Consider the following 13714-nt stretch of genomic DNA (forward strand, 5'->3'; position numbering starts at 1 on the left):
CTGTGCACACATGTCCCATTCACTATTTGGAACCACACAAACTTGCCAGGCCAGCTGGAGACTGATCAAAGTCAGATATACCTTTGATAGAGGGATCGTAATCTTCTACGGCGCGCTGTCTGTGGTCTGTTCAGCCCAGACACATTGTGCGCAGCGATGTGTCTGGCCGCAGGCCGCTACAAGTAACATGCTGTAGAGAATCTGTATTAATTGGTCGATAGAGACTCATACACCCGTTTGTCCCACATACACGAGCCCACGCAATTTAATGGCTGAACAGCCAAAACAACTTGACTGTCTCAAAAGAAACCCACCATGTGCTATGGATGGAAGCGTTTTCAATTCTTAATTTCTCATAGCAAAGCCATTGATACACACCGACGCACTAGTTTTTCAAGAAACCATCAAAATGTCTTCTTCTTCTTCTTCTCAACTGGCACTACGTCTCTTCGCCTTCCTCTTCCTAACCATCTTATCGTTCACAGCTCAAGCCATTGTCCCTGCTTCCAAGACCTTCAAATTCATAAACCAAGGCGAATTCGGCCAATACAATGTCGAATTTGCCGCAGATTACCGTGTCACACATCTCCAAACATTTCTTTTCGCTCTCTGCTTGTACAATACCACTCCCAATGCTTTCACTCTTGGCCTTCGAATGGGCGGCCGTCGTTCCGAGTCAATGATGCTTTGGGTGTGGGACGCCAACCGTGGCAACCCGGTTCACGAAAATGCCACTCTAACCTTCGGCACCGACGGCAATCTCGTCCTCACCGACGTCGACAGTAGTGTCGCATGGCAAACCGGCACCGCCAACAAGGGTGTCGTTGGGCTAACACTCTTCTCCAACGGTAACTTGGTGTTATACGATCAGAAGGGAAGGTTTGTTTGGCAAAGCTTTGATCACCCAACTGACACACTCTTAATGGGCCAATCACTTCGTCCAGGGGGACCCAACAAGCTTGTTAGTCGTCTCTCTGCCGTTGATGGCTCAGAAGGAACTTTCAGCTTTGAATTGGAGAAGATGCGGTGGGCCATGTACATAAAGAGCAAGAATTCTGTTAAGCCCTTACTTTATTATCCTCACCCTAATTTTACATCTGAAGGGGTTGGAACGTTGACACGTTTGCGCTTCAATAGTGAACCTGATACGAAAGAAAACAATGCTTTTGATTTGATGTTGGAGTTAGAGATCGATAATGTGTCATCCGGGAGTTCTTTCTTAGCCCGGCCAAACTATAACGCAACTCTTTCTATGCTAAGGGTTGGATATGATGGTAATTTAAAGATCTACACTTTCTATGACAAAGTTGATTGGGGTGCATGGGAGACCACCTTTAGTCTCTTTGAGAGGAAAGGGACGGAGAAAGGGAGGGAGAGTGAATGCAAGTTACCTACAAGATGTGGGTCATTGGGAGTTTGTGAAGATGATCAATGTGTGGCTTGTCCTACTCGAAAGGGCATGGTGGGGTGGAGCAAGAGCTGTGCATCACCTGTGCTGCCTGCCTGTAATAAGGGTAAGGGTGGGGCCAAAGTGGATTACTATAAAGTTGTGGGTGTGGAGCACTTTATGAATGGGTATATAGAGGGAGATGGGCCTATGAAGCTGGTTGAGTGTAGGGACAAGTGCAATAAGGATTGTGGATGCTTGGGTTTCTTTTACAGGGAAGAATCCTCTAAGTGCTTGCTGGCTCCTGAGCTTGGCACTCTCACTAAAGTCTCCAACACCAGTCATGTTGCTTTCATCAAGTTCTCTAAATAAGCTTCGGTTTCTTTTCTTTTTAGTTTTCTATTGTATTGACTTCTCGCCTGCATTTGTTGAATGAATTGTCTTTTATCTGGCATGAGGAAAAAAAATGTATTTAAATTGAAGGACTTTGCATCTTTGTAACAACAAAAAGCAGCAAGCCTAATGGAATTTTTTTTTTTTTTTTTTTTTTTTTTTTTTTCACTATGCGCTTTAAGTGAAATATATTTTTTTAAAATCTATCCTAATAAAGGGCTCATAAGCCAATTCAATAGAAAGGGGAGGGACGACCCATAATGCAAGGGGTGGAGGTCTCAAACACTAGACATGCCACTGGTCACTACTTCATAAATAGCACCATAACCAATTGCGCTATGCAGTTGCTGGCCCAACATTCAATTTTGGACCGAATTTTTCTACACCCACAGCCCACAATCAAGGAAGAATCCCTTGACCAATAGGGTGTCTATTACGTTTTCCATGGATAGTTAAGTCTAGCTAGTATACGGTTAAAAAACAATGGGCACAAAATTCAACATATATTAAAACGGATTAGATGGCAATAGTATTTTTCAAAAATCTAACACATGCAACAAACCGCATACGATAATGATATGGAATGTGAATTATAAAAAGAAGAGATAAATGACACTAAGAGACACAAACAATTTAGAATAGTTTGGATTTATCAATCCTATATCCACTATTCAGGTCACACAGACCAAAGATTTCCGCTACGAAGGATCTTGTTCCAAATTATAGGAATCAAGCCTTACACATTCCAATCATAATCCCTCGGATTGAGCACCCGAAAAACTCTCTTGTTCAAGGATTTCTTTACCCAAATCACAGAGATCAAAGATTTCCTGCCCAGGGTACACAGAGTAAGGATTTCCTTATCTGTAGTGTCCCCCGGAGGCTTCCCATGATGATGTTGAGCACCTTTCAAGGTGTATAGCCAATGTATTTGTTGATGTAAGGCAAGTGTGCACTTCCTTATTTCATTCACAAATCGTTCACCCAAAATAATCTTGAGTGTGAGAACCTTGCAAACCTTCACCGCAACCAAAACACGAGCCCTTGGACATTCCAAACCACCCCTGAAAAGGCTAAACCCGACCCAATTCAGTTTAAAACCAGCTTGGTCCCACACAGAACCATCCTAATTCAAGCAGCCAAAAATCCCTTGTCGACACTTGATTGATGGGTATACTGAGGGAGATGGGCCTATGAAGGTGGTTAAGTGTAGGGACAAATGTAGTAAGGATTGTGGATGTTTGAGCTGCTTTAACAAGGAAGAGTCCTCTAAGTGTTTGCTGGCTCCTGAGCTTGGCAGTCTCACTAGTCTCTAACACGACTCATGCAGCTTTCATTAGGTTCTCTAAATATGCTTCGATTTCTTTTCCATTTTAGTTTTCTATTGTATTGACTTCTTGCACACCCTCCTACTTTAGTTGAATGAATTTATTTTTTTCTTTGGTACGAGGAAAAAATCTTGGGTGCCCTAGTTGAATGAATTTGTCTTTTCTTTGATATGAGGAAAAGAGAATATATTAAAATTGAAGGATTTTATATTTTTCTAATAATCAAGAGCAGTAAGTTCAATGTAATGGTGATATTCTAAAATACAATGTGCGTGAAAACCGCCCCTAACCCCTCTTCTCTACGGACCAGGATCCTCTACAATACCAGCGGGCCGGCAGTGCACATCCGATGGCACAGCAGTGGCCAGGTGGCACACATTGCACACATGGTCTTTGCTGTGCCATCAAATGTGCACTGCCGCCCCGCCGGTATTGTAGAGGATTTTTATCCCTTCTCTACCTATTGAGTGTGTTTCTCTTCTCTGTCTTCCATGAGTGTGGTTAACTTGCTTCGTTTCTCCGCCCTATTAACCAGTGACCTTCCACTCTGTTATACCTCTTCTTCTATGCCCTATTAGCTCGTATTTCCCTCTAATCTCCCTCCTCTATGTTCCCTTCCTTCTCTATACTTTGTTTCCCACGACTTCTCTATTTCCCTTTCCCTACCCTTGCCACGATTCCCTTTTGTTGTGATTTCCCCCCTTTTTCCCTTTCTTTTCAACCCCTTCGCCCCCCTTGGCCCATCATGTGTCTCATCCGACTAGTCCTTGTGACCTTGTTGTTATGGACATCACACCATATGCTGGCGTGTCTAGCTCATCCCTGGTGACGTAGCATATTAGTTAGAAGTCATGTGTATAGTTGTTTGTATTCACTTGGTGCTTAGCTGTCACTGATGTCTATATATATGTACTGTTGTAAGCCTTGATTAATTAATGAAAGATATTTCAGTTTCTCAATATGGTATCCTAAGCCACGTCTCCAACGAGTTTCCTTTCTTTGTCTCTTTCTTTCTTGGTTTTCGTTCCTGGTTCTTGCCTTTCGCCTCTGTTTCTTGATGGCTTTTCCGTCTTCTCCGGCAACGATGGAGTCTTCGACGCCATCTTCGTTGTTGATCTCCACCAATGTTTCACCGCAACTTCCATTGAAGCTCAACTCCACCAACTATCTGTTGTGGAGAGCCCAGTTTCTCCCTCTCCTACGAGGTTATAACTTGCTGGGCTACATTGATGGTTCTTTCATTCGACCATCGGGGGATGGTGATTCTGATGCTGCACTGTTGTGGGAACGTCAAGATCAATTGATCTTGAGTTGGATTATCTCATTGCTTTCTGAATCTACTATTTCTCATGTCGTTAGTGCGACAACGTGCTGTGAAGCTTGGGATATACTGGCTAGGGTTTTTGCCCCTTCTTCTCACACTCGTGTTATGGATCTGAAAGATCAACTCTATCGTCTTCAACGCAACAACAATTCGGTGACTGATTACCTTCTTTCAGTCCGATCTATTGCGGACACTCTGGCGGCGATTGATGAGCCGGTTGGCAAGGAGGATCTAGTCTTGGCAGTACTACGGGGCCTCGGGGCGGAGTATCGTGACTTCGCCACCTCTATTCACCTGCGCGCGACACCAGTTTCTTATATGGAGCTCTCTGGCTTACTTCTTAGCCATGAGAATTTTTTGAAATCTTCGTCGGAATTTGCTACACAATTTTCTACGGTGAATCTTGCCTCAACCACTAGATTTGGTTCCACCGCTGATTCAACTGCAAATTCTAGATCTGGTTCCTCGTTTAATCAGCGACGCCCTACCTCTCCTGGCAACAGATATCGTGGTAATTGTCGGTACTATCGTCAATCTGATCAGGGGGATCGTGGCTCTCGCCGGTCTGATTCACAAAATACATCTCGTAATTCTGATCAGTTTGTTTGTCAGCCTCCTGCGTCTCGCCAATATGTCTCTCCATCTTCGCCTCCGGCCTCGTCTAGCGCTGGTTTGCTATGTCAGATCTATCATCAAGAAGGCCATGTGGCTTCTAACTGCCCTCAGTGTTTCAAACATGCTTTTGTTGGTACCTGTTTTTCCACTGACTCTTCCTCTTCTACATCTTCTTGGCTTTTAGATAGTGGATCTAATAACCATCTTACTGCAGACATTACTAATCTTGCAATTAGTTCACCATATACTGGCCCTGACCAGATCATAATCGGTAATGGCACTCCCTGTCCATTTTGGCAACTGGTTCTTCAACTATTACTTGCTCTGGTCACTCTTTTTTTCTTACAAATCTGCTTTATGTCCCTGGTATAAAGCGGAATTTAATCTCTGCAAGTCGTTTATGTGCTGATAATGATGTTCATATTGAGTTTCATGCTTCTTTCTTCTTGGTTAAGGACAATCAGACGAGCAGGACTTTGTTTCACGGCCAGAGTAACAATGGCTTGTAGGAGATCACTTCCAGTTCTTCCTCTGCTTTATTCTCGACTATGCGAGCTCCAATATCAGACTGGCACTGCTGTCTGGGGCACCCGTCTTACAAGACTGTGCGTAGTGTTCTTTGGCAGTTTGATTTACCTGTGTCTTCAACGACACATTCTTCTTGTGGCGCCTGTGAGTGCTCCAAGAGTCACAAGTTACCATTTACTTTGTCTCCTTCCATTAGTGATACTCCTTTGGCTTTATTTCACTGTGATGTTTGAGGCCCAGCCCCTGTGACCTCAGTAGATCAATTTTCATACTATGTACTTTTTGTGGACGGTTTCAGTCGCTATACATGGTAGTATCCAATGCAACATAAATCTGATGTTCTTTCAATTTTTCATAAATTCAAATCCTTGGTTGAGAATTACTTTTCTTGCACTATAAAAGCCTTGTAGACTGATGGGGGAGGGGAGTTTCGTGCTCTTGATCATTTCCTCTCGGTCCATGGCATTTCACGCCGGATCTCTTGCCGACATACACAAGAACAACACGGTGCTGCTGAGCGCAAGCACCGCCATGTTGTAGAATCTGGCTTGGCTCTCCTTTTGTATGCATCCATGCCTTCGTCCTATTGAACATATGCCTTTTTCGCTGCTGTGTATTTGTTCAATCGTGTTCCTTCTTCTCACCCTGGGGGTGGTCGCCAATCTCCCCTACAGCGCCTTTTTGATGCTTCACTTGAGTATCAGTCCCTTAAGACCTTTGGTTGTCTTTGTTACTGTTTGAGTTTAAAATAATACTGCAAGCGTACGGGTCAATCGTAGCTACGGGTTGAACACGAGGAGGTCAACCTTGAATAAATTTTCACTTTTAATTAATGCGAAGTGGACAACTTATCAAATATGAAAACAACCTATATATGGAAACTACCAATTATGGAAACTAGTAAATATAGAAGCAACTAAATTACCAAAGATAGCAAATTAAAAATAGAAACTAGGGCAACCGCTAAGGGAATGGATGAATTAAAAGCAAGAAAGTCACTTGGGAATGGGTTCCACCATGAGAATTAGGGCAGATCAATGACTAGCATATTAGGGCAAAGCATGCATATGGCCTAAATCTATAAGATATGTGGCACGGCTCATATACGGCTAACATATCCTATGAAAATAGTGCTCATACAACATACAATGTAAACAAAAAAATACATGAACATAATGGTGTCACAATGGATACGGTTAACAAACTTATATTTAGTTCCCCTTGGAATGACATACAAACTGTGGGCGGTCATCCATTGCAAGTCCAATATTGATCATGTCCATTAATCACATAGACAATGTTAGCCATCAATTCTTCCTTCTCTCATGTTTTCACCCACTCCCAAGAGGAGAGGTTTAGCTAGCCATTAAAATAATGAAGAGGGAAGGAAGGATTGATGGAGAAAAAGACACCAAAATTAGTAAAACTAAAATTTATAAGATTCAAATAACTCCAATGAAGATGATTCCGTCACTTGAATCCCATCACTTGAAGCCGCATCCAATATTGAAGAATAAATTACCAAAGTATATAATGAAAATTACACATATGATCTTAGGGATGGGGAAATAAAAATTATCCTAACAATGATTCTAAGAATTAAAATTAAATATGATAACCTAATTACATAAGATCTAAAAACTAAAATAAAAAGAAAAGGATGAGAGAATGGGTATAACGAAAAGGAACGACACTGCTGCTGCTATTATCATTCTAGAATAGAAAATTAAAACTGAACAAGAAAACGAAGGACTGAAGGGAGAGAGAGCGGCTGGAGTGTGGTCAAGATGGATGTTATATGGGGAAAGAGAGAGCTCGTGAAAAGAGATCTGTAGGAGATAGGAGAGAGAATTTGAGAAGTTGGAGAGAGAAGAGATACAATCCGAATTTACCAAAATAAAAGAAATACAATCCGAGAGAGTTTAGGAGAGAGATTAGAGAGAAAAGATATTTTTCTCTTTTTTTTTATTATATTTTTTATCCTAAATTCCAACTTCACTAAGAATCATTTTTGGGCTATATCTTTTTATCCTGGGTCGAGATGGAACTAACCCAAGAATTAAAGTTACACCATTTTAAATTCCAGACGATATATCCTGGGTAGAGATGGAACTAACCCAAGAATTAAAGTTGCACCATTTTAAATTTCAGACGATATGAGCCCAATATCCAATATTTTCTGAAAGATTCCTAATTTTCCAAAATTACCCTTATGCCCCTATGCTTGATTTTTTTTCTCTTTCCTCTCCTTCTTCTTCTCTCAACTCGTATCGACTCGCTCTGGTCTTCAGCTTCTATCTTCATTGAATCTTCTTTTTTTTCGGCTCTTTTAGCTTTATTACTCCATTTCTACTAAAATTATCCTAAAACATGAAAACACAGAAAAATACCTCGAGTAGCTCCGTAAAATGCATGCTTATGATCCTAAGATTTCACACATTACTGTACTCATCAGTTACCCATGGTTACGACCGTATGGGCGGCATAAATTGCAGCCACACTCCAAAGCTTGTGTTTTTCTGGGCTATGCTCTTGACTACAGGGGTTACAAATGCTTGGATGTTGGTTTGAATAGGGTTTATGTTGCACGCCATGTCATCTTTGACGAGCGTGTTTTTCCTTTTTCAACTTCTCATTCGTGGAACACAATTGACCCTGCTCTCCTTCATGATTGGTTTTCCTCCTCCCCTCCAGTGGTGTTACCATGTTCAAGCCCAGGCCCACAGCCCAACACTCAGGGTCCTCTGGCCCTTAATCCAAGCTCCATTATTCAGCCCACAGTCCTACCTTCTCCAACAGCATCTCAGCCTCATTCTCCTAGACCCATGTCTGAGCCCACATCTCGGACTCATTCTTCTACACCCGTGTCTGAGCCCATTTCTGAGCCTATTTCTCCTGTTGAGGCCCCAGTTGTACCTATTTCGGTCCCCACACATCCTATGGTGACCAGGTCACGTACAGGCTCTCTTAGGCAGCCTCAACACCTCAACCTTGTGGCTGCAGCTCCTCCGGGTTCTTCCCTTGAATCTCAGGAGCCTACTTGTTATACTAAGGCGATGGGTTCTCCACATTGGCGTCGTGCCATGCAGGATGAGTTTGCCGCACTGTCATAGAATGGCACCTGGGATTTAGTTCCTTATACACATGGTCAGAATGTTGTGGGTTGCAAATGGGTTTTTAAACTCAAACGAAAAGCGGATGGGACAGTCGAGCGCTACAAGGAGCGCCTTGTTGCAAAGGGGTTCCATCAACGCCCCAGGATTGACTTCAATGAAACTTTTAGCCCAGTTATTTGCACGACAACGATCCGGCTGGTTATGTCTCTATCTGTTACATACAACTGGCCAATCAAGCAATTTGATGTACAAAATGCATTCTTGCACGGAACGCTAAATGAGACTGTGTTCATGTCTCAGCCGCTGAGCTTCGAAGATCCGGAGCACCCCACTCATATGTGCCGTTTACATAAATCCCTTTACGACCTTAAGCAGGCCCCACGGGCCTGGTTTAATAGGCGCAGTGGTTCACTTCTCTCTTATGGGTTTAGGGCGTCAAAGACAGATACGTCCCTATTTATGTTTTGGAAGGGGTCTGTACTTCTGTACCTACTCATCTATGTAGATGATCTGCTGTTGACATGCAATGATCTTGTTGCTATGGCTTCTCTGGTTTGACATTTGTCCAAAGCCTTTGCTCTCAAAGAGCTTGGGGACTTGCACTATTTCTTGGGCATGGAGGTTACACGTACTTCCTCAAGATTATTTTTAAGCCAAAAGAAATATATATCTGATTTGCTATCTTCTTCTGCAATGGTCTCGGCCAAACCTATTTGTTCTCCAATTGCAAGTGGCACGGCTCTAACTCTTATGTCGGGTGAGCTTCTGCCTGATGGTACGGAATATCACCGGGTTGTCGGTGCCCTACAGTATCTCACGGTTACTAGACCCGACATCAGTTTCGCCGTGAACCGGGTAGCACAATTTATGCATCGGTCTACTGATATGCACTGGACAGTGGTCAAGCGTATATTCCGATATCTATTACACACACATGTACAGTTGTCTGTATTCACTTGGTGCTTAGCTGTCACTAATGTCTATATATATGCACTATTGTAAGCCTTGATTAATTAATGAAAGATATTTCAGTTTCTCAATACCTGTAACCCCCCTTCTCCTTCTTCCCCCTCATCTCCTATGTAGTAAACCCTTTTCACTTGCCCAGTCCCCCAATAGTGAAGCATAATCTCCTTCAGAAGACTCTGTTGACACATTAGATGAAACCTTTGTTATCTATTAAGAAGCAGATATTTGTACAGTGAAGCTATGGGGGAATACCTTGGTGGGATACATCTTGGAAGGCCGACCTTTCAGAAGGCAGGCAGTTTCTGAGGCTCTGATAGCGGCATAGAACCCTAGGCATCAAGTTGAAGTTTCACCACTCGCAGATCGCAAATTCTTCTTCGAGTTTCACCATGCCATGGATAGAAATAACTTACTACAGGAAGGGCTGTGGGCTGTTGCTGGAAACCTTATTATCCTAGAGTGGTGGAATCAAATATCATGATTGGGCTAGTAAGAAAAGTCAGGGAGGCCAAAACCATTATGGTCATAGATGGAATGCAGTTTGGTGTCAAGGTAAACTACATTAGAGCCAGAGTTCGACTCAACATCACCAACCAACTATATACATCAATCGTCAGTAAATGCCGGCAAGGTATTTCATTCCATGTTAATGTCAAGTATGAGAAACTGCCAATATTTTGCTTTTATTGTGGTTTGATAGGCCATGATAAGAATCCCTGTGTGGCCCTCTTGTGCCAACTCAAAATCAAACCATTATGATCAACAAACCTCAATATCATCTTCTTATATCAGGTCTCAAGAAATGCAATATAGCCTAGCTGCCTCGATAGTTGAGCTAATCATTTTGCAATCAAGAGAGAGCCAACTCAATATTTCAAGCTCCTTACATGATTACCTTTTGGAGTGCCAAGAGCACTATGAAGCTATTTGTTATTTGCTGCACCATGTGGCGGATGTGAGTATTTCTAGTTTATACCCTTCCTCACACTCGGAACCAATGACTCTTAACCTTCCTATCCTCATTGCCCTCCCCTTGACCTAAACCCCATACTCTATCCAAAGCCCAGATAACCAAGTTTCAAAGGCCCAAATCCACCTTACCCAAGCGCAATCAAACTCTCAGAGTAATGTTAACCAAGCCCACCCTCAATAACTCCTATTCCCACCATATCGATCCCCTCCAAGCCACAACTTAATCCATCTACATCTACCAGGCCAAACCCAAAATCATTCCTTTTCTATTGTTAAACCCGCTACTGAGACTGTCAACCTCCCATCACACTCTGTACTTCCCCAACTTCATCACACCCTAGGATCACATACTAGTGTGATAACCAACAACCCTAATCAACCCCTCCCCCTCAACTTCATCGTATTGATCAGAGAGTGCCTCAGCAACCAAAATCCTGTCATATCCTGGACATTTCAGAATTAGCAAGCTCCCCTGGTAAAACAAACAATGGAAGGAAGATAGTAATTGATTAGTTTGCTCAAATGCAGGACCAAGGAATGGATGAATCGTAATAGAAGGACATCAACTTGGAACATTTTTTATTGTTTGGACCCGTGGTGATTGGGGTATATCAGTCCCAAGAGAAGCCATGAGGCTTATTAGCTGGAACTGCTAAGGGTTAGAGAGCCCTCGGTTAGTTTGAGTCCTTCAGAATCTCTCCACATCAGAAACTTTGGATATACTATTTCTAATTGAGACTAAAATTCAGAAGGAAAGAATGGAATTCTTGAAATGAAATATGAAATTCGATGGGTGTTTTTAACTTAACGTTTGTGGAGTATCAAAAGGCTTTGCACTCTTGTGGCATCAGCATGCCAATGTTGATATAACCTTTGCAGATGATAGAATTGTTGAAGCAGTAATCTATAATGAACAAGGAGGTAAATTTCACCTATATGATGTATATGATTAATTGGAAATAAATCAAAGGGTTTAGGACAAGTTGATCTCTCTTGGTGCATCTAGACTTGAAGCATGGCTTTGCATTGGAGACTTTTAACTCCTTTTTGGGCTGGCATGAGAAGGTGGGTGGTAATCGACAAGGGATGCATGATATAAACCAGTTTAGAGGTATGATGGATCAATTTAGTTTGCTAAATTTAGGTTCCAATGGACCAACATACACTTGAACTAACAAGAGGACTGATGATTCAAACATTCAAATTAAATTGGATAGAGAGATTTCCAATCTGGAGTGGAGACTTTTGTTTGGGAATGTGGCAATTTTTATTCGTTCGGCAATTTGCTTCTGACCATAACCCGCTGCTCATTGATACGAATGAAGGCAAGTCATGGGGTCCGTGCCCTTTCCGTTTTGAGGCTTTGTGGCTCCGCCACCCAGGCTGTATAGACATAGTCTCTCATTCCCTGAGTCTTCCTTTATCAACAGATAATACCCCCTCCTTTAATTCAAAAATCAAAGAATTGTGAAGTGGCTTCCAAGAAGTGGAATTGCGAGACTTTTGGTCATATTCAAACCAAGATTATATCTCTAAAGCTCCAACTTGTAATGCTTCAAAGTCAATTGGCCACTACTTACTTTCAAGAATCCACTAATGTTGTTACTAGTAAACTAGAGGAGGAAATGGCTAAATAAGAAGCTATATGGCACCAGAAATCGAGATTAGAGTGGATTCAATGAGGTAAAAAGAATTCAGGTTTCTTCCACACATCTACAATTATGCATCGATAGAAGAATCATATTGTTAAAATAAAAATTCAAAGCGAGAATGGGTCATGGCCGAACCTGTGACTATCACCAAATTATTAAAATATTTCAGCAGTGCAGTTTCTTCCCAAGGAATTAATTGGGATATTATGCAGCAAGCCCTATTGTCGGTGTAATCGGCTGATGTTAATATACTTCTTTGCACCAGCCCTACGGTGGAGAAGATCTTAGCTGCCATTATCTCTTTGGGTCCTCTTAACTCACCGGATCCAGATGGATTTCCTTCCTTTTTTTTTTTTTTTTTTCTTTTCCAGAAGTTTTGGGGCTTAACCAAGGAGGACATGCATTGTTTTGTCACTACCTTCTTTTTCATAGTCACCCTTCTAAAGGAGCTGAATAGAACATTGATTTGCCTTATCCCAAAGACCCCATCCCCGGAGCTTGCAGAGTAGTTCCGCCTGATCAGTTTGTGTAGCGTGGCGGTGAAGGTGATATCTAAGATTTTTGTTGATTGATTGAAAAATGTTTTAAATAGTATTATCTCCCTTTACCAGTCAGCTTTTGTTCTTTACCATCTTATCTTTGATAGCATTTTTATCGCCCATGAACTATTCCATTATATCAAGAATCAGAAACAAAAAAGTACAAAGAAATACTTAGGTTAAAACTTGGTATGTAAAGGCCTATGATAGATTAGAATGGCCTTTAATTAGGGCAACCCTTCTTTAGTTGAGCTTCTCTAATTAAAGGGTGGACCTTGTTATGGAATGTATATCTTTTGTCTCGTATTCCCTTCTTGCTAATGGTGCAGAGAGGGGATCCTTTTCCCCATCTAAGGGTATCTGGCAAGAAGATGCCCTATCTCCTTTTATTTTCATTCTATATCCACAGGTCCTAAGTGCAGTTATAGGAGTGGTGGAGGAAAGCAATCTTGTTAAGGGATCAAAGTGAGGAACAGTGCTCCGCTTATTTCTAACTGACTTTTTGTTCCCCTCGGATAGATAGTCTTCCTTTTCCTTCCACCTTTTGTTCTCGGCTCTCTTGCTTGCTGCTCCCTCCTTCTCTCTTCACAAACTTGTTCAATCGACCTCTTTGGATCAAAGCTTCTATCTCATCTTTCAACTATCTACACTCTTCAGTATCATGCCCATGGTCTTGATGAAACCTGCAATACTTGTTTTTATTGCATTCGCTGGCAGGCTTCACCATCTTAGTCGGCCAACGCAGGGTCAGCTGATCCTTGACTTCATTCAATATGTATGCTCGCCTATGCGTGAGCGGTGTGTATGCTGGTTCTGGTTTCACATCGCTCCTCTAAACCCAGGCTCGATCATCTCTTTTCCTCTTCCCCTCTCTCTGCTCCCTGTTCTCTT

General features: G+C 42.1%; 1 protein-coding gene across 1 annotated transcript; it reads left to right on the forward strand.

Annotated features, from left to right (window-relative positions):
- Positions 1 to 409: 409 nt before the first annotated feature.
- Positions 410 to 1769, forward strand: LOC122641158 (epidermis-specific secreted glycoprotein EP1-like). Its single transcript, XM_043834494.1, has one exon. The coding sequence runs from the start codon at positions 410 to 412 to the stop codon at positions 1757 to 1759; it is 1350 nt and encodes a 449-aa protein (XP_043690429.1). The 3' UTR covers positions 1760 to 1769.
- The last annotated feature ends 11945 nt before the right edge of the window (positions 1770 to 13714 follow it).

Source organism: Telopea speciosissima, chromosome 9 (assembly GCF_018873765.1).
Source record: "Telopea speciosissima isolate NSW1024214 ecotype Mountain lineage chromosome 9, Tspe_v1, whole genome shotgun sequence".
NCBI classification, from domain to species: domain Eukaryota; kingdom Viridiplantae; phylum Streptophyta; class Magnoliopsida; order Proteales; family Proteaceae; genus Telopea; species Telopea speciosissima.

What these genes read in the sequence shown, in the direction of transcription:
- LOC122641158 (XM_043834494.1), top strand. Translation starts at nt 410, where the DNA reads ATGTCTTCTTCTTCTTCTTCTCAACTGGCACTACGTCTCTTCGCCTTC.